Source organism: Danio rerio, chromosome 2 (genome assembly GCF_049306965.1).
Source record: "Danio rerio strain Tuebingen ecotype United States chromosome 2, GRCz12tu, whole genome shotgun sequence".
In the NCBI taxonomy this organism is placed as follows: domain Eukaryota; kingdom Metazoa; phylum Chordata; class Actinopteri; order Cypriniformes; family Danionidae; genus Danio; species Danio rerio.
The window spans coordinates 3149340-3175120 of record NC_133177.1 but is presented as its reverse complement, the minus strand read 5'-3'; the positions used below and the strand labels follow the sequence as shown (position 1 = coordinate 3175120).

The following is a 25781-nucleotide window of genomic DNA, read 5'->3' as shown; positions in this document are numbered from 1 at the left end:
TATACATACATACATACATACTTTATGTACATACATACATACACGCACGCGCACACATGTATGTATATATGTGTGTGTGTGCATGTATGTATGTGTGTATAGGTATGTGTATGTATGCGTGTATATGTGTGTGTGTGTGTGTGTGTGTATGTATATATGTACATATATATATATATATATATATATATATATATATTTATATATACATACACACATATACATACACATACACACACATGTACATACATACATAGATTTACACATTCATATACCCACATACATACATATACACACATATAAACATATAGATATACAAACATATTCACACATATACATACATACATACATACATATATATATATATATAATTTAACATATATGTACATATTTCAATGGTTGAAAAAAATATATGTTGGAAGTCATTTTTTAAATATATATAAACATACACGAACATTTTTTAGTACAATAAAAATACTATGAAAGTTCACTGGTGACAGAAACCATACTTTTTGCAATATTTCAAAATTTAAACGTGACCTTGTATGTCATATATGTAATTTGCATATTTTTCCACGTAAAATTTATCCATTTGAACTTGACATCCATAGTTGTTGTTTTGTTTGTGTTCCTACTATGGATGTCAATCGTTACTTTTTTTCCAGCATTCGTCAGAGCATTCTCCCGTTTTGTGTTCAACAGAAGAAAGAAATTCACACAAGTCGGAAGAAACAATGAGGAAATGTTCATTTTTGGGTGAACTGCCGCTTTAACAACATGTGATCTTAAACAACACACAAGTGGTTTAAAGAAAAATACACACTGGTAGTCAATCCTCAAACAAGGCCTCTTCAACTCAACTAATTCCTCACACTTTTTAAAAACCATAATAAATTAAGACACATTTCCTAGGGTGGTGTTGAGTAAATTAGAGCACAGCTACGCCTCCATCACATCGGCTGGTGATCATGTTACCGATCTCCGTCCACGTGTCCAGATGGGGGTCGTAAATTTCCACAGAGTCTACGGTGACGGGTGCCGAAAAGTCACGGCTTGTAGTTCGACCGCCAACTGCATATAACAAACCGTTGACAGCCGCTACCGTTACTCCAGCGCGAGGGACCGACATCGACGCCACCTCCACCCACTTCTCCTGCAAGAGCATTAAAGGGTTAGTTCACGCAGAAATGTATATTCTGGTATTGATTGTTCATTTTCATGTTATTTCAATAACCGATCGTCCTGGGAAGAGATATTAAAATATTTTAGATGAAATCCTGGAGCTCTCTTGCCATACTGTTTTTAATTTTATCACTCTCATGTCATTTCAATCGTCGCTCGTTCTTCGTTCTTCTTTGGAATAGAAACTAAGATATTTTAGATGAAATCCTGGAGCTCTCTCATCAATAGACAGCAATGTTTCTGATTTGTTTAAAGTCAAAAATCTTTTGAAAAGCTCCTCAAAACAGATTAAACACCTTGAGGAGTTAAATTTGAATATTATCCAGCTACGAGAATCCTTTATTTATTTTATTATATATTATTATTATTATCATAACCTTTTTACATTAAATAAATACATATATATATGTATATACACTTGAAGTAAAAAAATATTCATCTTCCTGTAAATTCATTTCCAAATAATGTTTATCAGATCAAGGATTTTTTCACAGTATTTAATTTAATATATTTTTTCTTCTGGAGTTATTTGTTTTATTTTGGCTAGCATAAAAGTACTTTACAATTTTTTTTTTAATTTTAAATAATTTTTTTATTTTATTTTAAGGTCAATATTTTTAGGCCCCTTTAAACAATATTTTTTTTGATTGTGAACAGAATGACCCGCCCAATTACCCGAACTGAACCTTGTAAAGCCTTTAGACTTTTTTCAATTGTCTACAGCAGTGGTTTTCAAAGTGGGGGTCGTGAGAAAATTAAGGGGTGGGGTGGGGTTGGGGGGGGGCAGGGGGTCGCTTGGTGATTTCTAAAAATCTAATATATTTTATTGAACTACTAGAATTATCATATTTTGTCAGTTATTAGATTTTATTTGCGACCCCTGGGGTTATTATGGTAGATTAACATCACAGCAATAGCGCTAGTTGCAGTAGATTGATTTCGCGGTACAATAATAAACTTTGAAACCGTTATGGCACTCATACATTAAAAATTAAGGCCATGACTGAAATTTCCAGAACATTTACTCTCCCCGTTGTCATCCAAGATGTTAATTTCTGTTTATTCAGTCGAAAATAAAGGTGTTTAATGAAAACATGCTGGAGTTTTCACCATATAGTGACCAATGGTTTAAACCCACACAAAACAATACTGCGATAATTTACAAATACTATAATGATTTTAAACCACATTAAAGTAAAGCACATCAATTATTCTGTCGCTAATACAATAAATATAATAATATAAACATTAAAGTCTGCATGAACCAGAAGCTGCGACCGTTTTTTCCCCATATTGTGACGCAGTTACTAGAGAAACAGAACTAGTAGGCGTGGCTTGTTTTTTCTGCTGCGAGCTGATTGGATGTAGTAAAGTAGGCGTTTCATTCAGAAAGATGGGGAAAAGGGTTTGGGGAGAGTTATTACAGCCTAACAGACTCCTCCCCCTCACCATTTCTGTTTGTTGACTGACAGCTGGAGGGGCGTGGTTGAGTATGTTAGCCACGCCCAATACCTCAGACAGATTTAATCTGAGAATTAAACTGAAAACAAACAGGAAGTGCATTTTCAGATTTTAGATTACAAGGGCAAACTATTGTTTTGTTCTTAATGACATGCGCAGATGAGTTGTTCACCACAAAGCTAGCAATGCGAGCTAACAAAGCCAATATGGTTAGTTTTGATTTCCTTTGTGTTTAACAATACACTCCTGCGTTTTTATATTATAGAAATCGTCGTCAAAATCTTTTTGACTAAAAAAAAGAAAAGAAAATAGTAACATCTTGGATAACAACTAGGTGAGAACATTGTCAAGAAATCCCTTTATTGAACTACTCCTTTAAATCAAAGCTAAATTCAAAACATGAGCAAGTTTATGTTTTAAAAAACGATAATGTCAGGATTTACAGTGTTTACCTCCTCAAGGCAGTATTTCTCCACGGTGTCCAGTGACCCCAGAGCCTCGTTCCAGCCTCCGACAGCGTAGATGCAGTTATTGAGACTGGCCACGCCCACATACGCCCGCCGGGTCACCATGACAGGCAGCGCGCTCCACCGCCGAGAGATTGGGTCGTAAACTTCAGCCGAGCGCAGCTCCGTTCCCTCATCACTGATGCCACCAATCACATAGATGAAGCCTGGAGACATTCAGACAGCACACTGAAAAAAAACACTGGAATCTGTTGCAGCTCCTGAACCCTTTCCACATTTACGGGTTTCTCAGTAGTCATCATAGTTGGGTAAGAGATAGAGTACAACAAATCACTTTGTTTACAATTTGCTTTGTTTACAAAACACCATTTGCTGAATTAATAAAAGAAAAACTCTATGATGGTGTTATCAAGACTTTTAGGCCCCGTTTACACTAGTGCGTTTTAGTTTTAAACGATCCGCGTCCACACTAGCGTTTCACGTAGCGTTTCTGAACATATCTCCGTCCAAATTACGCCACCAAAAACGTATATCATGTGACCATTGGCGCACTCTGGGCATACGCGTTCTAGTATAAACAGGAAGCATGCGTCTCGCTCGGCATTTGGTGATTGTTAGTCAACAAACGCCGGTTGAACAATGAACGCGATGGCAAAGAAAGCAAGAGAGGTATTTTTGTGGACAGACGACGAGGTCGAGTTGTTACTAAACGTAACAAGTGAATAACTGCACAATGGCGCCTAAAACAGACAATAGTGCAAACAACGCTCCCATTTCTGTGCCCATGTTGTTGTTCACAGTGAAGGCTGGTCTGTTGTCTTCCAGTAGCGTTAAAGGCATGTGTAATAGTCATGTGATAGGGGCTTGACGAATAAGGCAAGGATACGCAATGACACAAAAGCCCCAATCAGGTAGCGAATCTCAGTAGCCCCGCCTCTGTTTTCCCTCATCCACACTGAGATGGAGCAGCAGCGTTTCACAATGAAAACAGCCTCTCCAGCGTTTCCAAAACGCTACGTTTTCGGTGCTTAAAAACTCCGGCGTAGTGTGGACGAATGGCATAACTGTGGCAAAACTTATGCGTTTTCAAACTAAAACGCATTAGTGTAAACGGGGCCTTAGAGAAAGGACAAAAATAGTGTGAGATTGATAACGGCAGCCAGAAGAGAGAAACACGCCCCATTCACACGGGGCGTTAGCGACAACGCTTTCCATTCACTTTGAATGGGTGGCGTCAGGCATTGCCGAACTGCATTGTGAATCCGTCAGAGGCGTTGCTCGCTGCAGAAGTTGGGACTAGCTCAACTTTTCAAGCGCCGACAGAAGCGTCAGCCAATCAGATCGCTGTATGCAAATACACCAGCTAGACAGTGGCCTACTGCTGACTGAATTTCATTGGCTGACGCTGCTATGACGATCGCTTCAGCCCCAACTTCAGACACGCCTTCAGTCAAGCGTTGACGCTGAAGCCCTGTGTGAATGGGGCGTTAAGTAAAATTTACTGTCCTGCTTCATAGACAGTGCATTGCAAACACCTCGCATTAGCAGTAACTCTGCTTTTTTTGTCATTTAATGCAAAGATGATATAATACACACATAAATACATATAAACCTTCATACATCAGTTTAAGATGCTGATCACTGTTAAACGCATCATGTCTTGTTTCGTCAGCGCAATAGCCTAGTGGTTAGCGCGTCGACATATGGTGCAGTAGCACATCAGGGCGACCCGAGATCGAATCCCGGCTCAAGGACATTTTCCTACCCTACCCCCTCTCTCTCTCTCCAACTTCGCTTCCTGTCTAAATAGTGTCATATCTAACAAAAAAAGGCAAACAGGCCAAAAATAAATCTTAAAAAATAAATAAATAAAAAAGAATTGTCTTGTTTCTAGTCCAAATATGTCACAACTCTTAAATCAAGAAGCATTGACTACACAGGCAGAATAAGTTGTTTTGTTTTCAGAAATGATACGACCAAATTAAGTGAGCTTTTCTGTCTCTGTTTTGCGTGAGGACGTACCTTGCAGCTCGCAGCAGCCAAAATAGTATCGAGGAACAGCCATGCTCCCTATCACCTCCCATTTATTCTCTTCTGGGTCGTATCGTTCCATGGTCTTCCCAATTTCTGAACCAATCCAGCCACCTGAAACCATAAACATTTACATGCATACAATAGCCAGACAGTGTTATCCAAAGTGACGCACTATATGGATTAAAAAAGTATCTAATGAACAATATATGTCAATTATACCTGATATATGTAAATATATGCAAATTACATACAAGTTTATATTTGGATCTCACATGTATAAAAAAATATATGGTATACATGCAGCATAAATTTGTTGATATTGCTAATATGGCATTGGAAACATTTGAAATATATGTTCAGATATATTAGCTTTTATTTATTTATATATATATATATATATATATATATATATATATATATATATACATACAGGGCTTTACATTAACACCCGCGAACCCGCCTAATGCGGGTAGATTTCAGCTTTGGCGGGTTAGACGGTCACTCGCACTAGCCACTTTGGCTGGTTGAAAATAATTTTTAAATTGTGGTTTTCTTAAAAGCAGGGTTCGACTATAAGAATGACCCAATATGCGTGCAAATGTGATCTTAGAATGGAGAAACAGCACGACTAACAAACAAAACAAAACAAAAAAAGCTCCAAATATGTCTTTTTGTAAGCAGCACCGGTTGCTTTCGCTTTTAACAGATTATTAATTGACACAGTATGTTTTTCACCTGCTTTCTTTTGCTTACGGTAATTTTTGTTTATATGGTTTAATTACAATTTTTTACAGCAACATTTGCTTTAATATGAGATCAACTCTCCATTTATGTGTAGTTAACCGGTGATCTGAGAGATCTTTAGCGAGGACAGATTCTGTGCATATTTTTGATACACGACAATAATTATTTTTTAAAGTCAATTGTTTTTCTTTGTTTTTTTTAAAAGAAACGTTTTGTTAAATAAAAAGTATAGTATACAGCTATATTTAGCTTGTTTGACACATTTAAAATTTGTGGAAAATAAATAATTATTGTTTGGAGTGGTCAGAAATTAGGTAAATCCTTAATTTTGAGTTCTGAAAAGTCATGCAGTATAACACTATGAAACCATGACCCATTTGCTCATACACGACACACAACATGAAATAAATGAGAAGGCATGTAGACATAACTCAAAATGTAAATTTAGTAATTTTAGCATGTCAAAATCATATTTATGCATAATAAAAATATTTTCCCAACAACAAAATTGTGGCTAGTGAAAATGCAGAGTGGCTAGTAACGTTGGAAAACTACTAGCCACTGTGGCTGGTGATCTAAAAAGTAAATGTAAAGCGTATATATATATATACACACACACACACACACACACACACACACACACACACACACCTGTTCATTTATGGCCATTGTTGGAATATCAAGTCAATTCCATGTGTGTTCAATAAGAAAAGGTCTGCAAAGCGTTTTCTTAAATGAATAATTTGATGACAGAGCTCTGGGTTACGTTACCCCAATGCAATACAAGAATAACATTCAAGTGGTTCGCCACTAACTTACATTTCCTGACACCAGCATATATACACAACTGATATTAACAGGTGGAGTTTTGGTGTAACGTCACTGATCAGTCATTTTGCAGTCCTTTGGCTCTTGTAACCCCCAGACATACTTCCTCTTTCTCCAACCCTTCTCTGCATACCAGAACTGAACAATTCCGTGCATCTTTAATATATTCACAATTTCTACAAGCATCATGACAACTTGTATTAAACAAAGGCCCCCACGCTTATTCTTATTCTGATTTTTCCACTTGTCAGCATGTTCCTTTAAAAAGTATGCAGCACAGTAAAAAAGAGGAAGTGTGTCTGGTCAAGATGCGTTATAATACAATAGAAAAGATTGATTAATCTGTTGTTAGTCTAAGCATTTTTCTTATAATTATAAAACCCCAAAAGTAATAAAAATAAATTCATTTTCTCCAACACCATATACATAATATACTACATTTGAACATATCTGTAAGGTCATAAAAATGCTAAATAAAAAACACCAACAACCTCAAAATGATTCAAAATGGAGTCTTGCAGTGAGGATTGTTTTGTTGTCCTCGCTTTACTTCAAGGGTCCCATGAAATTAGAATTAAGTTTGATATTTCTACATATTAGAAGAGTCTAAAACGTACATACAGCTCATTTAACAGTGGAAGTGACGCTATTCTTCTGGAAAGCATTTAAATTTGCGTACCAAGTGCATAAAGAGCTCCATGACAGGAACAAACTCCAACTCCACAGCGGGGAAAGTTCAGAGACGCCACTGCGGCCCACTGCTTGGTCACTGGATCATAGCGCTCCGTGCAGTCGAAGATCATGGAGTCTTTTTCTCCTGCGCAAAACAAGACAAATGTACAGTTGAAGTTAGAATTATTAACTAGAAGAGACATTTAAAGGCTTAACTAGGTTAATTAGGCAGGTTAGAGTAATTAGGCAGGTCATTGTATAATAGTGGTCTGTTCTGGAGACAATCCAAAGCAAAAAGGGGCTAATAATATTGACTTTAAAATGAGTTTCAAATAATTAAGAACTGCTTTTATTCTAGTCAAAATAAATCAAATAAGACTTTCTCCAGAAGAAAAAATATTATAGGAAATACTGTGAAAATTTCCTTGCTCTGTTAAACATCATTTGGGAAATATTTGATAAAGAAACTAAGGAGGGCGAATAATTCTGACTTTAACTGCATGTCACCTTTATTTCTGCAGTGCTTTACACAATGCAGTCTTCTTTCAAAGAAGCTGAAGCTTACAATATATGTCAAAGTTATTATAATTTTTATATTATTTTATAATTTTAAAATGAGTTTTATTATTTCAATACTTTTTTTTCTGTACATTTAAATAGTTTTAGTTCATTTCATTAATGGTTTCATTTAATTTTAGTTATTTTTTTTAGTTTGTGATTCACATTTCTATTTAGATTACATGTATTTAGTTTCAGTTTTCGTAATTGTGATTTAACAGAAAACGTTCACCTTAATTATATCATAAGTATGCTAATCATTATTGTATTTCAGTGACTGATTCGTTTAGTATTACTTTTCGTTTATTGTGTAATTAGTTTCTTATTTCACTTAAAGAAAATGGCTTCTGTCCAATGGTTAATGTGGGACAAATAAGTATTAAACACGTCACCATTTTCCTCAGAAAACACATTTCCAAAGGTGCCGTTGACTTCAAAATTTTCCCAGGATGTTGGTAACAATCAAAGAAATTCAGATATGCAAAGAAAACAAATCTAATTAGTTTGCAAATTAAGTTCTGTGTAATAAAATTAAATGATGCAGGGAAACAGTATTGAACACATGAAGAAAGAGAGGTGTACAAAGCCCAGACAGCAGCCAAAATCTCTCAGTAGTTTTTCAGCAAGCCTCTTCCCTTCCTCAGTGTAAATGAACATCAGCTGCTTCAGTCCAACATCTACATTAGCAGATGAAGATGAAACCAGGGTGGACATTTCAGCAAGACAATGATCCAAAACACAGCCAAGGAAACTCTCTAATGCTTTCAGAGAAATAAAATCAAGCTGTAGAATGGCCCAGCCAATCACCTGACTCGAATCCAATAGAGAATACAGAATAAAGCTCAGATTTGATAGACGAGACTCACAGAACCATCAAGATTTTGACACAATGAATATGGGTTTTTACTGGTTCAATTCCATGTCAACAGCTCCTTTACAAATATTATTCCCCGGAATAAACATGATGTTTTCCACTTCAGTGTTAAACACGTATTTCCCCCTCAGTATGTGTTTCAGGGGTTGCAGCCATTTTAGCATGGTTTGTATTATTGAAATGAAGAAATGCACACACTTACCCCCGATGACATATATCATGCCCTCCAGTACTGCCACCCCGAGTCCACTGCGGGCCTGGTGCAGGGAGGACACTGTGGTCCAATACTGACTGAATGAATCAAAGCGTTCCACACAACTCAGAGCCCGACTGTCACTCCAGCGGCCGCCCTGCAGACGAGTGTAGCCACCTGACGGACACAAGGACAAAGCATCAACATCACCAACATGCTGGAAAACACTACAGAAATGGCTGGCAAGATTCATTCAAAGGCCTTCTAATAAAACAAGCCTAAATACACTAATTTAATAAGCAAAGCCTCATTTGTAAAACTGAGCCTTAAAGGTGCTGTGAAGAGCTATAAAACGTGATTTTTTTATTCGATGTTTGACATCCCTACTGAAATAAACTGCTTAAACCAGCCTAGGCTGGTTGGCTGGTTTTAGCTGGTAGACCAGGCTGGTTTAAGAGTGGTTTTGTCCATTTCCAGGCTAGTTTCCAGCCTGGTCTTAGCTGGTCAGCCTGGGAGATGACCAGCTAAATCCAGCTTGACCAGCTAAGACCAGGCTGGAAACCAGCCTGGAAATGGACAAACCCCCTCTAGGCTAGGCTGGTTTAAGCTGGATTTTTCAGCAGGGATAATCTCAACTGAAACTTGAAGACAGGGTGGGGCATACAGTAGCCTCTCCCCTTTAACAAAAACATCCAATAGCTTTTGTTTTTATCACAGCTCTACCAGTGAGATTAATTGCATCAAATGAAAAGGGTCTCGAAAGGGGCGTGGCATGTCAGATACAAGAGAGCATTTGATTGGTCGAAATTGTATGTGAAATTGAATTATGAGGTGATTGTCGATCCCTTTATGTAGCGGTTTTGGATGTGTAAATCTCATACCTGCCAACATTCGGATCTGGGAGATTTTATCCGGTGGTGCGCACGAAGTGAAGAGCGGGGGGGGGAGGTTTATGTAGATGGTTGTGTGTTGGGTTCGGTGTGCATGGGGACTGAACCCAAAAGCTAGCCGGACTGTACCAATAAGCTGAGAACCGGGAGGTGGGGTCAATTCTAGGAGTTTTCCGGGAGAAAAATATGGGAGAAGGGCGGGAGATGGGTCTGAAATATGGGAGACTCTCTGGAAAAACGGGAGTGTTGGAAGGTATGGTATGTGTTCTAAACACAAATTTCCTCACTGTTTTGAGTCACAATAGCTTCCATATATCCTTAAGACTAACATACTGATACTAACATGTTATTAACTTTATTTTAGGGTGCTTTCACACTTGGTTCCTTTGCCTGGACCGTACCCAAGTTTGATTGTCTCCCCCAGCCACCTCCTCGGTTGGTTTGTGTTTATACTGTCTTTTTTCCTTCTGAATCCCGGTGCGCTTGCGTCATCGAGCTGCTGTTTTGTTTACGGCTGTTGCTAGGTGACGGTCACGAAAGCAAGCGCCGAAATGGAAAGACGTCCGCACATTGCGGTCATTCTGCTTTAACTGAAGCTTTTGGTTTTGGACATACAGAAAGCGACTCGTGTCCATCTGCCGCAAACATATTATTAACATTCAGAACACCACAGTGTCTGCTGAAGCTGTTTTTGGAGGAGACAAGCAGACATCACCGTGTGTCACTAGCTATGTTTCCATCCACCTATTTTATGCGCATTTTGCAAATGCGCATGAAAAAACCAGTTGATGGAAACGCCATGATGCGCATAAATTTTGAAAATGCGCATAAAAAAACTTGTGCGCCTAACTGGGTAGGATAAACTTTTTATTCGATAAGAAAAGATGCGCATAAACTGGAATGGAAACACTTTTACCGCACAAACTCCAGCATGCGCATTAAAAAAGGTCATGTGATTTTGTTAAAAGAGATCATGTGACACTGAAAACGTGTGTGAATGGATAAAACGTCAGGCTGAGCACATTATAAAACATCTGAAATGTTGTTTTGGTCATTATAAAACGCAGGCACGTGCACACATCTGGCTCAACCTGTGCAGTGCATATGCCCTTTTTAGTCTTGGATAGAAAGTGCCCTTCCAAAATGATCAAAAGTGCCCCCGCGACATGCCCCCCCCCCCCTCCCCTCCCGCTTTACAGTACTCGCGCTTCAACACCGCTGATGAGAACACGCGCGACAACACCGCTCTTCAGTACGCGCGCGACAACAACAACAACTACCCCCTAACTATCCCCCCACCCCCACCGCTACTCAAAAAATTTATCCTGCACATTAAGAGTGTAACGATCCTCCAAATCCTCGATTCGATTACATTTTCGATTCTGAAGGCACGATTCGATTTTCGATTATGAATAATTAATTAATTAATGACCAATTAATTATTTGTAGCCTACCGTTTAAACTACCTGACCTGCATGGTCTTTGTTTTACCCATAAACAAATCATACAGTAAATGAATAAAGGCAGGATACACACATAATTACCACCTGTCAATCACTTTTTCCTGCGGGACTCGTGAATAGGCAGTGATCTGTGTCGTTATAATGGCGTCGGTAAAAAAGACGCACAACCAACAGGAACCAGCCAACAGTATCTGAGGTGTTCGCTAAAATGACTAAGTACAAGTGAGTGAAAGATTGAAGCAGTCCTCTGACTGCCTGGACCTGCTGTCTGGAGCGCATGGCTGTGTGTGCGTCTGTGTCTGTGTGGTCACGTGATGTGCATTTTCAGAGGTAGAGAGGAAGGAGGGCTGCTCAGAAATGCTACACGCCACTGTGGATGTCAAATCGTTGTCGTTCTAAAATGCCATTTAAAAACAAAGACAGTGTAAACAGGGCCTGAGTGTGTACTTTTCGCGAGCGGATTTGCAACGGGGGCGGAGGATCGCGATGCCGTTGTTGTCTATCGGACGAACCCTAATACGTACATAGCAGAGCTTGCAAAACTGTGTTTTTTTTGTCTACAACACGAACGTTGTCAACATAACTCAATGGAAATCCAAAATGCTTCCACACCGGCGACTTCATTGAAAGAGGAGAGGGTTTAAGCTCTGTCGACGGGTCTCCTGCTCCTGCAGTTTAACAAGCACTTCAACAAGCCTGTTTTTTTCCCGCTTGGCAAGCCAAGCTGACGTGACATGGGGGCGTGGCAGCATCGACCATTCTATTTTTTGATTCGATAATCGAAATTGAGCATAAATTTCTATCGATTTCGATTTGACACCCCTACTGCACATGCCCTTTGGACAGTCCCTGCACGGGCCTGAAAAAACACCTTACCATTTCAGTATTAGAGTTATTATATTATTAATGACCTCCAGAATCAAGAGCGCCTGTGCTCCGCGTCTGACACCTTCAAACACCACTGTGCGCTCACTGCATGTCAGGATTGTCTTCTGAGGCGCATTCATTTAGAAAAGATTGATGCAGCTTCTCCTACTGCAGCAAATGCAGTTTTTACTGTTCATATTTGGCGCAAGTTAATCAGGAAGTGACGATTTTGTTCGCTTTGACTCGTTGGATGGAAACGATGCTTCATTCGCACAACTTTTATGCGATAATCCAGTTTTGCGCATAAAGTTTATTCGCATTTTTGGATGGAAACAGAGCTACTGTGTTTGCCCTGGCTCAGTCCCGTACGTGTCACCAAGGTATAAAACGTGACACAAACACGAACGAACGTTATGAAAACGATCGTTTGTTGTGCAGTTGGCACTTCACTTCCGTGATTCAGAAGTGAACCGTACCAGAGTTCGCATGAATCGTACCCCAGACCACCTCTTTCAGGCGGACTCGGGTACGGTTCACGGGTGCGCACCCGAGTTCAGAAGACACGTTCACACTAGCTAAACATACCGTACTATGACGTCAAACGAACCCGGGCGCGGACAGTGCTAGTGTGAAAGCACCCTTAATTTCATCTTTAAGTTTGAAATGTCTTGATGTGTCTTTTAGCAATAAGGTGTGTGTTTTCGGCAGAGGGGTTTACGTACCGATGGCATAGAGGTACTTGCGGGCTTTTCTCCTGGGCCGGGTCTTGGCTGTCTGCAGAAGGCTGAAAGGTTTGCTCTCTTTAGGGGACTTGCTGACTTCAGTGTACTCCCTCAGAAGGGTTTGCAGCGCAACTCGCAAACTGAAGTCGGATATGCCTGTCAGAGAAAGTCCACCACCAATGTCAACATACATGAAGCTCGAGAAATACACCACCATGATACGCATGGTGGAAGCATTTGAAATCTTCTTCCTATTATATCCATCACACCACATTTTTAAGAGCATCCTTTTTTCGTTTTTACAGCTTTTCCTTTTTTACTGCAACAGTATCTCCAGCAGAAAAGGACCCTTCATATCAAAGCTACAGAATTATTTAGCCTGACGTGTGTAAAATATTATAAATGTTTCTTAAAGGGTCACGAAACACCAAAACACATGAGTTTGAGCTGTTGACAGTCGTATATGTGTCCCACACTGCTAGAAACACTATTAGGACACCTATATTTCACTAAAACGTGTAAATTGGTTGTTTTTGCGTTATTTCAAGCAAATTCGTACTTCCTGTTTGAAACGAATTTTTGAAGCTGCGTCACGGTCATGACATAATAGCGTGTATTCCAGCGTGCAGACTGGACGTCTGTGCCAGAGTGAGTCTTATTACGTCTTACAGTGTGTTGCATTAATGCATGAGTAAGGCTTGGTTCAAACCAATCAGCGCGCTCTATTGTGCAACTTCATTAATATTCATTACTGTCACAGTGTTTACACGACAGAGACGCCACGTTGTGTTGGCAAAACAAGCGTGAAGTGTTGCTTTTATAGTTTGCTGCAGTGAAGTTTTGTTTTCATTTTCTCTCTGTGAGAGCTCAGACTCACGTGTGGATTAACAGTGTACGCGACGCTCGACAACAATAACTTACGTGTCTAAGGAGGATTATTGTTTACCTGAGAGCTGTTCTCATCTGCAAACGCTGAGATCCGGATTCGCTTTAGTCTCCTCTCAATAAAGACGCGGCTCTAGTTGCTGGTGATTGTCCTGTCTCTACAGATTTGGTAAGTGAGCGACCAGTGCTCTTTGTTTATTCAGTTTGTTCGTATCTAACAAACTATTGCACCGAGTGTAAACATGTTAGCACTACAACCAAACTATAACCTCGTGTAGGGTTTTTACCGCATTTAGTGACCGGAATAACACACGCGGCTTTCTGACGCTACCTGCCGTGTGCATCTAAGTTTCTGGGAAATGCGGAGGTTTTTTTCTCTCATTCGCCGTGCGGTATCAAACATTGCATGAAAAATACACGCTTAGAGCAGTTCCTCGAATCAAATATCTCGTGTGTCGCGAGGGACATGAATGAATTCCCTGAATGAAAGAGCCAAACTGCAGTTAAAGTCCACCATTTCATAATTTGGCAAATAATTCGACTACAGATGCCCATGTAAACACAGTCACTTTGTCCGCTGTGGTTGTGTGTTTTGACTCTGAAGTTCAGCGCGCCCAAATAGACACTCCCACACCATCCCACTTTTCTTCCTCTGACACTCCCCCCTAAACAGAGCTGGACACGCCCACTTTTCTGACTTTTTCCAAAGTAGAGGTGTGAAAACACCCTGCTGAAACGAGGGGGGTTCATGGCCCTTTAAAATAAAATAAATTGTGTTCACTGAGGAAAAAGTCATTTAAAAAGCACATATTTTAAAGCAGTAATCATAATACTGTGATATTTTTATCCAATTTTATCCAAAATTCTTTAACAAAGCTCTTTAACAGAGCTCGATTTTTCTGGCTCACCCTCGATGTACTTGTAGAGTCTCTGTGGAGAGAGCAGAGGGAAGCGCACCGGCTCCAGCACCTCCACCACATGCTTCTTCCTGTGAGGCACGTCGTGATGCAGCCAATCCATGGCTGCCGTGAACACCTGATACTCGTCCTCGATCCGCAGCTCCTCACTGCGCAGCAGCTTCACCAGCTGATCTGAAGACATGCTGGAGAACTCCTCTGAAGAGCAAACCTGACAGCAGACGCATGACCGGCAATGAAGGGTTCTCGAAAACACTCATCGACATGCTGCATGGGTATATTTGTAAGAATAGCTAACAATATATAAAAAATGCGGATGGTATTATTAATGGACAACATCTTACAGTTTACCTCTCTATCTATATTTGCATAGTCATATTGCAATTTGCATAGTCATAAAAAACAATAAGTAAATGACTTCAAATAAACAGAGCAAAAAATCACAATGCCAAATTTGGCAAGACATTATAAATAAGATTCATTCAACTTCAATTTGTTTACATACAATTATTCAGTTTAAAGTGGTCCATCGCCTTCATTGGACAAACGCAAAATTAGCAAAATTTTCACCAACTATAAATCCCCTATGTCAAGCGTGTCCAAACTACGGCCCGCGGGCCATCTGCGGCCCGCAATCAGTTTTGTGGCGGCCCGCGAGGCTTTTAGTACAAAAATGAACGTAATTCAATAAATAACCACCGGGTGTCGCTATTACATGCATTCAATTAAGCAGCAGTTCTTGTTATGATCTATCTATCTATCTATCTATCTATCTATCTATCTATCTATCTATCTATCTATCTATCTATCTATCTATCTATCTATCTATCTATCTATCTATCCATTTGTCCATCTATCTATCTATCTATCTATCTATCTATCTATCTATCTATCTATCTATCTATCTATCTATCTATCCATTTGTCCATCTATCTATCTATCCATTTGTCCATCTATCTATCTATCTATCTATCTATCTATCTATCTATCTATCTATCTATCTATCTATCTATCTATCTATCTATCTATCTATCTATCTATCTATCTATCTATCTATCCATTTGTCCATCTATCTATCTATCCATTTGTCCATCTCTCTATCTATCTATCTATCTATCTATCTATCTATCTATCTATCTATCTATCTATCCATTTTTCCATCTATCTATCTATCTATCTATCTATCTATCTATCTATCTATCTATCTATCTATCTATCTATCTATCTATCTATCTATCTATCTATCTATCTATCTATCTATCTATCCATTTGTCCATCTATCTATCTATCCATTTGTCCATCTATCTATCTATCTATCTATCTATCTATCTATCTATCTATCTATCTATCTATCTATCTATCTATCTATCCATTTGTCCATCTATCTATCTATCCATTTGTCCATCTATCTATCTATCCATTTGTCCATCTATCTATCTATCTATCTATCTATCTATCTATCTATCTATCTATCTATCTATCTATCTATCTATCTATCTATCTATCTATCTATCTATCCATTTTTCCATCTATCTATCTATCTATCTATCTATCTATCTATCTATCTATCTATCTATCTATCTATCTATCTATCTATCTATCTATCTATCTATCTATCTATCTATCTATCTATCTATTCATTTGTCCATCTATCTATCTATCCATTTGTCCATCTATCTATCTATCTATCTATCTATCTATCTATCTATCTATCTATCTATCTATCTATCTATCTATCTATCTATCTATCTATCTATCTATCTATCTATCCATCTATCTATCTATCTATCTATCTATCTATCTATCTATCTATCTATCTGTCTGTCTATCTATCTATCTATCTATCTATCTATCTATCTATCTATCTATCTATCTATCTATCTATCTATCTATCTATCTATCTATCTATCTATCTATCCATTTGTCCATCTATCTATCTATCCATTTGTCCATCTCTCTATCTATCCATTTGTCCATCTATCTATCTATCTATCTATCTATCTATCTATCTATCTATCTATCTATCTATCTATCTATCTATCTATCTATCTATCTATCTATCTATCTATCTATCTATCTATCTATCTATCCATCTATCTATCTATCTATCTATCCATCTATCTATCTATCTATCTATCTATCTATCTATCTATCTATCTATCTATCTATCTGTCTGTCTGTCTGTCTGTCTGTCTGTCTGTCTGTCTGTCTATCTATCTATCTATCTATCTATCTATCTATCTATCTACACACAGTTGAAGTCTGAATTATTAGCCCCTCTTTGATTTATTTATTCTTTTTAAAATATTTCCCAAATGATGTTTAACAGAGCAAGAACATTTTTACAGTATGTCTGATAATATTTTTTCTTTTGGAGAAAGACTTTTGTTTTATTTCGGCTAGAATAAAAAGCGGTTTAAATTTTTTTATGAACCATTTTAAGGTCAAAATTATTAGCCCCCCAAGTCTTCAGAACAAACGATTGTTATAAAATAACTTGCCTAATTACCTTTTCTTGACTAGTTAACTTGATTAACCTAGTTAAGCCTTTAAATGTCACTTTAAGCAGTGTCTTAAAAATATCTAGTCAAATATTATTTACTGTCATCATGGCAAAGATAAAATAAATCAGTTATTAGAAATGAGTTACTAAAACTAATATGTTTAGAAATGTGTGGAAAAAAATCTTCTCTCCGTTAAACAGAAATTGGGGAAAAAATAAACGGGGGCTAATAATTTAGGGGGGCTAACAATTCTGACTTCAACTGTATATATATATATATGCGTGTCTGTCTGATGTATGTAAAATTTGGCCCGCGACAACGTTTGTTTTTTGCATCTGGCCCTTGGCCCAAAAAGTTTGGACACCCCTGCCCTATGTAATAGATGTGACGTAGAAATAGCTAATCACACACACATGTTTTGGTCATGCTCTAAAATTACCAAGTTCTGGCAATTAATATTTAATTTTTTTTCAAATGTTTTACATATAACAATTGACCCTTGCCCTGTTACAGGTATATTTGGTTTAATAACAGATCCCGGTTTAGACAATAATACCAAAAGCATGATTTCTTTTTCAACTTTAATTGCTAGACGTCTTATACTGCTCAAATGGAAGGACAAATTTCCTCCAACTTTTAATCATTATATTAGGGACCTTATGTACCATCTTACAATGGAGAAGATTCGGTACTCCACCAAAGGTTGCAGTCAAAAATTCCATCTTATTTGGCAGCCAGTGTTGACATATATAAAACAAATGGATCCAAACCTAATTTTTTCAGTTTGACCATTGTTTATGTGTTTCTCTTGTTTATGTGTTTTCTTCTGCATCTTGCTTATATACACTATGAACAGCAGCTACGCTAATTATTTTCTTTATTCTCTATTTTCACCTGGGGATACTCATCCCGAGGTCCTCAGATTATGCGGAGTCACTGATTGGATCCAAGACCGGCGACGTGATGATCCCAAGGATTCCATATCCGGGACCAGGCCGTATCCTGAGCTGCTGCTGCGCTGATGGTCATGGGGAGTGGAGATCATGAGTCTGATTCAAGCGACGCTCCAGGGACAGACGAGTATTCGCTTAGGCCATCTTCCAGCCTAAACCACGGCGACTGAAGCTCTGCACAAGACTTTTGGCCAGCGGAGAAATTAAAATGGTCGTGCCCAACTGAGTCTGGTTCTCTCAAGGTTTTTTTTCTTCACTCCCATCAGGTGAAGTTTTTTTTCCCTCTCCGCTGTCGCCACTGCCTCGCATGGTTCAGGATTGGTAGAGCTACGCATCGATGAATTTGCTCTTCAGTGTTTGAACTCTCAGTAATGATTAAATCACACTGAACTGAGCTAAACTGAACTGAACTGAACTTAAACACTAAAACCTGAACCACACTGTTCCAGTTACTATGACCATTTATGTGAAGCTGCTTTGACACAATCTACATTGTAAAAGCGCTATACAAATAAAGCTGAATTGAATTGAATCTCACATTTTTTCCCCTCCATTTTATTTGACTACATTTTAATTTCTATCTAAATTATTTTATTTCTTTATTTTACATTTGCTAAGCCTATTGTGACTCGTTGTGTGCGTATATATGTACAATAGATGAGTGAACATATAATGGAACTTTTGTCTATTTGTATTGTATGTATGTATATATTGCGACAGAATGTAAAACAGATTAAAAATAGGCATAACATATTGTTTATAAATGGTGCTGTGGGGTGGGGGGGCTCTGTTGGAGCAAAGATCATTTGTCTCTGTTTTTCAAATACTTTTTAAATTGATGTTTTATTGACCAAAATGTTAATAAAAAGATTTTAAAAATAAAAAATAAAAATCACAATGCCAAGAATCACCGCAGAAGAGTAAACCGACCTCCAGAAAGTGGACGTGTATGTAGTCCTCAGTGAACTGCAGCAGCTCCACACAGGCGATCTGCTCCAGAAAGCGATAGATTCCCACACAGTTAGACGGGTCCATATGAGCGCGCAGGAACTGACCACAGATCTCAACCACCTCCGTCAGCTGTAGCATATCTGCGGCCACCATCAGCTCCTGCACCGTGTCCACCGTCACATCAATACAGCCTGACACAACCAAAACAACAGCTGCTTATAGTCCCGCATTCACATACAGCGGAAAACTGGCCAAATGAAAGGGTTAGTTCACTCAAATATTCTAATTCTGCCATTATTTAAAAACCTGTAACCATTGACTTGCAAAGTATTCGTTTTTCCTACAAAGGTTGTCAATGGTTACCTGTTTTCAGCATTCCTGGCCAAATTAAAGGGTTAGTTCACCCAAATATTCATATTCTGCCATTATTTATTCACCCTTGTCCAATTTTCTGTTATTTTGAGGAATGTTGGAAAGCTGTAACCATTGACTTCCATAGTATTTATTTTTCCTACTAAGGTAGTCAATGGTTACCAGTTTTCAGCATTCCTCAAAATATCTTCTTCTGTATTCAACAGAATTTGGAATCACATACAGGGCAAAACTGGCCAAATGAAAGGGTTAGTTCACTCAAATATTCTAATTCTGCCATTATTTAAAAACCTGTAACCATTGACTTGCAAAGTATTCGTTTTTCCTACTAAGGTTGTCAATGGTTACCCGCTTTCAGCATTCCTAGCCATTTTAAAGGATTAGTTCACCCAAATATATTTAAATTCTGCCATTATTTATTCACCCAATTTTCTGTTATTTTGAGGAATGTTGGAAAGCTGTAAACATTGACTTCCATAGTATTTATTTTTCCTACTAAGGTAGTCAATGGTTACCAGTTTTCACCATTCCTCAAAATATCTTCTTTTGTGTTCGACAGAATTTAGTATCACATACAGGGCAAAACTGGCCAAATTAAAGGGTTAGTTCACGCAAATATTCAAGTTCTGCCATTATTTTTAAAATCTGTAACCATTGACTTCCATAGCATTTATTTTTCCTACTAAGGTAGTCAATTGTTACCGGTTTTCAGCATTCTTCAAAATATCTTCTTTTGTGTTCAATAGAATGTGGAACCACTTACAGGGCAGAACTGGCCAAATTAAAGTGTTAATTCACTCAAAAATTCTAATTCTGCCATTATTTACTTACCCTTGACTTGGCCGACTTTTGTTTGCTGTTATTTTAAAGAATGTTGGAAACCTGTAACCATTGACTTCCATAGCATTTGTTTTTCCAATTAATTTTCTAATTCTGCCATTATTTACTCACCCTAGACTTGGACGATTTTTGTTTGCTGTTATTTTAAGTAATGTTAGAAACCTGTAACCATTGAGTTCCATAGTATTTATTTTTCCTATTAAGGTAGTCAATGGTTACCGGTTTTCAGCATTCTTGAAAATATCTTCTTCTGTATTCAACAGAATTTAGAACCACATACAGGTCAAAGCTGGCTAAATTAAAGGGTTAGTTCACTCAAAAATTCTAACTCTGCCATGATCTTAAAAATCTGTAACCATTGACTTCCATAGTATTTGTTTTTCCTACTATGGATGGTTTACAGGTTACTAATAATGATATATTGATGGCATTTACTCAATTAAACTAAAATTGCAGATGTCTTTTTTGCGTATGATCTTTACTTTAAAGGAAAGTTCACCCAAAACTGAAAATTCTGTCATCATATAATCAAATTTAAAATAACCATGCATCCCTTTCAATGTGTAAACGACAACATACTGTACAATTTAACTTCAAGCTACAAGTGCTTGATTTATTGTTACTGTACTGTGTTTCAAATGTCTTAAATTAGCTTGGAATTGTTATAGGTGATAATATTTTTTGTCATATCGCCCAGCTCTACCCCTTTAATATTCTAGTTTTCGGCAGTTGCCTGAAACAAAAAACAGCAGTGCAAACCGGTGTAGATAAACTCCAGGAGGATCTCAAAGACGTGTGGCTCCACTCCAGCGATGCGCACCTCCTCCTCGTGGGCTTCGCTCATGGCTCCGGAGAACAGAGCGGCGAAATACGGCCCGCTGGCAGCCAGCACCAGCTTATGGACCCCAAACCGTCGTCCGCCCACCAGCAGCCGCACATCGCAGAAGTCGGCCTGCAGACGCATCTTATTCATCTGAGCCAGCAGGAGCCTGGCGTGTCTGTCAGAGGAGAAACTCCCATGATCCTTCACTGCAACCGCTTCATCGCAGCGCGTGTGCGCCAGAGAGGGACCGGCAGAGCACATGATGAGGAGGATTCCAGCCGGACGCCACAGTCACTGAGCTTTTACCTAATATGCATAAATACAAACAAACACACATATTAAAAGGGCATATCCAAATTCTGTTGGACACAAAAGAAGATATTTTGAAGAATGCTGAAAAACCGGTAACCACTGACATCTTTGGTAGGAAAACAAATACTATGGAGCTCAATGGTTACAGGTTTTCAGCTTTCCTTTGTGTCACTGAGCTTTTACCTAACATGTACAAATGCAAACACACATAAGGGCTAGTTTGCCTAAAAAACTATCTCTTTCTCCCTCTCAAGTGATTCTAAGTCAGTTTTTAAAAATTCTGTTGAACACTAAAGAAGATATTTTGAAGAATGCTGAAAATGGTAACCATAGACTACATGGTTATGTAATACGCATACTATGGAAATGAATGGTTACAGGTTTTCAGCATTCTTCAGAAAATCTTTTTTTTTTTTGTGTTCAACAGAAGAAAGAATGACTTGAGGAAGAGTAAACAGTCAGTACATTTAGATAGACAGATGAACGGATGGACAGATAGACGGACAGACAGGTAGATAGACGGACGGACGGACAGACCGATAGGTAGACAGACAGACAGACAGACAGACAGACAGATAGACAAATAGATAGATAGATAGATAGATAGATAGATAGATAGATAGATAGATAGACAGACAGATAGATAGGTAGATAGACAGACAGATGATAGATAGATAGATAGATAGATAGATAGATAGATAGATAGATAGATAGATAGACAGACAGACAGACAGACAGACAGACAGACAGACAGACAGACAGACAGACAGACAGACAGACAGATGATAGATAGATAGACAGACAGACAGACAGATAGGTAGATAGACAGACAGATGATAGATAGATAGATAGATAGATAGATAGATAGATAGATAGATAGACAGACAGACAGACAGACAGACAGACAGACAGACAGACAGACAGACAGACAGACAGACAATAGATAGATAGACAGACAGACAGACAGACAGACAGACAGACAGACAGACAGATAGATAGGTAGATAGACAGACAGATGATAGATAGATAGATAGATAGATAGATAGATAGATAGATAGATAGATAGATAGACAGACAGACAGACAGACAGACAGACAGACAGACAGACAGACAGACAGACAGACAGGTAGATAGACAGACAGATGATAGATACATAGACAGACAGACATACAGACAGACAGACAGACAGATGATAGACAGACAGACAGACAGACAGATAATAGACAGACCGACAGACAGACAGACAGACAGACAGACAGACAGACAGACAGACAGACAGATGATAGATAGATAGATAGACAGACAGACAGACAGACAGACAGATGATAGATAGACAGACAGACAGACGACAGACAGACAGATGATAGATAGACAGACAGACAGATGATAGACAGACAGACAGACAGACAGATGATAGACAGACCGACAGACAGACAGACAGATAGATAGATAGATAGATAGATAGATAGATAGATAGATAGATAGATAGATAGATAGATAGATAGATATTTACAGTATTGTAACATACAAGCCTTCACAAAAACTATTTTTGTAAAAACTAAATTTTTTCTCAACAAGGTTAATATTTGCATGGCTCTATTGTAAATACAGTAACAAGCTTTTTTTTTTTGAGGTAAAGTTGTTTTTATATTCGCACATTAAATTAATTAATAATTTGTGACCCGGTCTCTGTATTGTACTTTTAATATTGGGGCTGAAATAGCATGCAAGTATGACTTCTAAACAACATTAGCACATTTAATTGACTGTACTGTTGTGCTCTGATAGTCATTGGTTGCTAACATGATTTCTGTACTTAAAATTGGCAAATAATGCTTTTCTGAAATTATATTATTAAGGAGAAAGTCTGAATGTGTGAATATGAAACCAGCTTTACCTCAATGCTTTTTATTAGCTGCCGGTTTGGGCTGGGCTGTATTCTGCTGTCAAGCTGATTACAGATGTCATGAAAAACCTGTCGAACCTGCAGCCCAAATCTTTAAACCACTGAGCAAGACAAACCTGTCCCATAATAAGAACAATAAAAGCTGACATCATCCTGGACTCCTGTAACGTTAAAAACCTGAAGTGTTTCCATGTTCGTTAACTGCAGCTTGACATCTAAAATACACCCAGCCCAAAACAACAACAACCCACTAGAAAAACAAGCTGCCAACACATATAAAACATGCGAACTTCATCGTGTAATATAGCGGAGTCTCTGTCTGTGTGTGTGTTTTGTTTCTTGCTCAATGGACTTACATTTTAATTTGTCTTTTTTCTTGACTTCATTTATCCATATTTTGGGCAGAGCCACTTCCGCACGAGCATCGAGCTTTCCTGCATCGGCGTCTCAGTCTGTCAGACCAACTAATCGATACACGGTTGTAAAGTGAAAAAAACATGTGACTGCTCAATTTATTCTAATTTTTTATTAAAATTTATATGAGTTATTTAACGAGGACATATTTAAACTGATATGAACGTGTGAAAGTGTCGAAGATGGATAAGGACAAGCCGAGAAATGACCTTTAAAGGGATAGTTCACGCAAAACTAAAAAAAGTCTGACATAGTTTACTCTCCGCAAATTCGTTTCTTCTGTTGATCACAAAAGAAGATATTTTGTAAAATTATGGAACCTATAGATAAATACACTAGATATCGCATACGGACCCTAAGCACGCGTCATTAGCGCCGCCATATTTGTACAGTGCTCCCGGGACGAGTGTCATTTAACCGCACAGTGTTACTACATGAAGATGCTGGACTTTAGCGTTGTCTATGGATGTAGTAACAAGCAAATAAAGGAAACAAAGCACAAAGGTAGAACACTTTATATAGAAGATTTCGTTTATTACGTTTTTGTTTGGTATGAACTTTTGTGCTAAACAACTAACGCGTTATTGATGATAATATTCACTTACTGCATTCACCTTAAGGCAAGCAGTACCAACTCTCACTAAACACTCGGCTTATGCTAGTTTAGTTGAATAAAATCAGCAAACAATGCAAAATAAACATGACAACGAGATGCTGCACTTCCAGAAACTTGTCGGCTAGTAACACTGACCTCCGGCTCTGGATGGCCAGTCCTCCACTGCAGCTTGGTCTCGCATTAATTTCAAAGGATCGCTACCCTGTACTAAAATGGCGGCTCCATTGACGCATTCCTTCCAATGGACAACAACAGGGTAGGCGATATGTATATGGATAGAATCCATTGACTTCCATAACCTTTCCTACTGGATGTCTGTGGTATGAAAGTTAATTTTCGCCACTAAATAAACAATATAAATACAAAGTTTGGTTTTGGGCTCTAGCACTATAAAAAATGTTGAGTTATTTATTTAACCCAATGCTTTGTTGGGTTATTTTTAACCTTCATTTGGTTATTTATTTAATAACCCTGCTAAAAATCCAGCTTAAACCAGCCTAGGATGGTTTTAGCTGGTCGACCAGCCTGGTTTTAGAGGGGTTTTGGTCACTTCCAGGCTGGTTTCCAGCCATTTCCAGCATGGTCTTAGCTGGTCAGGCTGGAAAGTGACCAGCTAAAACCAGCTTGACCATCCTGGTTTTGGCTGGGCTCCCAGCCTGGCTAGGCTGGTCCAGCTGGTTTAAGCTGACCTGACTAGTTAAACCAGGCTGGAAATGGCCAAAACCCCTCTAAAACCAGGCTGGTCGACCAGCTAAAACCCGCCAACCATCCTAGGCTGGATTTTTCAGCAGGGAACACCACCAGTTGGGATAAAATTTTGAATTTCAACACTCAACTGATTTAACTGACACGAAACAGCTTATATGCCTGCGTATGTTGTCAGGATCAGACTGTTACCAGCAACAAGTCCAAAAGCCAGGGTCTGTTTTAGTATGGGGTTGTGTCGGTGCCCTTGGCAAAAGTAACCTGCACTTCTGTGATGCATCATTAATGCTGAAAAGTGCATGAAGATTTTGGAGCACAGTATGCTGCCTTCTGATCCAGGAATGCCAATAGATACAAGACAATGCTGAGGAACAAACACTGGCTGCTGAGGAAGAGGATACTGGACTGGCCTGCCTGCAGTCCCGACCCGTCTCCAATAGAGAATGTGTGGCGCATTTTGAAGCACAAAATGCAACAATGAAGACCCGGTACTGTCGGCCACCTTAAGACTTGTCTGCAGGAAGAATAGGACAAAATGACACCAGAAACACTTCACACTTCAGTATCTAAACGTCTTTTAAATGCTATAAAGGAATGGCAACATTGCAAAACGGTAATTGCTTTACTGCTA

At 38.5% G+C, this 25781-nt stretch overlaps 1 protein-coding gene across 3 annotated transcripts; it reads right to left on the bottom strand.

Annotated features, from left to right (window-relative positions):
• Nucleotides 1-557: 557 nt before the first annotated feature.
• Nucleotides 558-23874, bottom strand: ipp (intracisternal A particle-promoted polypeptide). 3 transcript variants are annotated; one of them, XM_073920416.1, is made up of 10 exons: nt 23407-23776; nt 21134-21503; nt 19142-19353; nt 14746-14965; nt 12953-13108; nt 9020-9187; nt 7393-7530; nt 5130-5252; nt 3093-3313; nt 558-1150 (listed from the first exon to the last, which is right to left on the bottom strand). In XM_073920416.1, the coding sequence occupies exons 2-10, from the start codon at nt 21456-21458 to the stop codon at nt 926-928; spliced, it is 1788 nt and encodes a 595-aa protein (XP_073776517.1). In that variant the 5' UTR covers nt 21459-21503; nt 23407-23776; the 3' UTR covers nt 558-925.
• Nucleotides 23875-25781: the final 1907 nt, after the last annotated feature.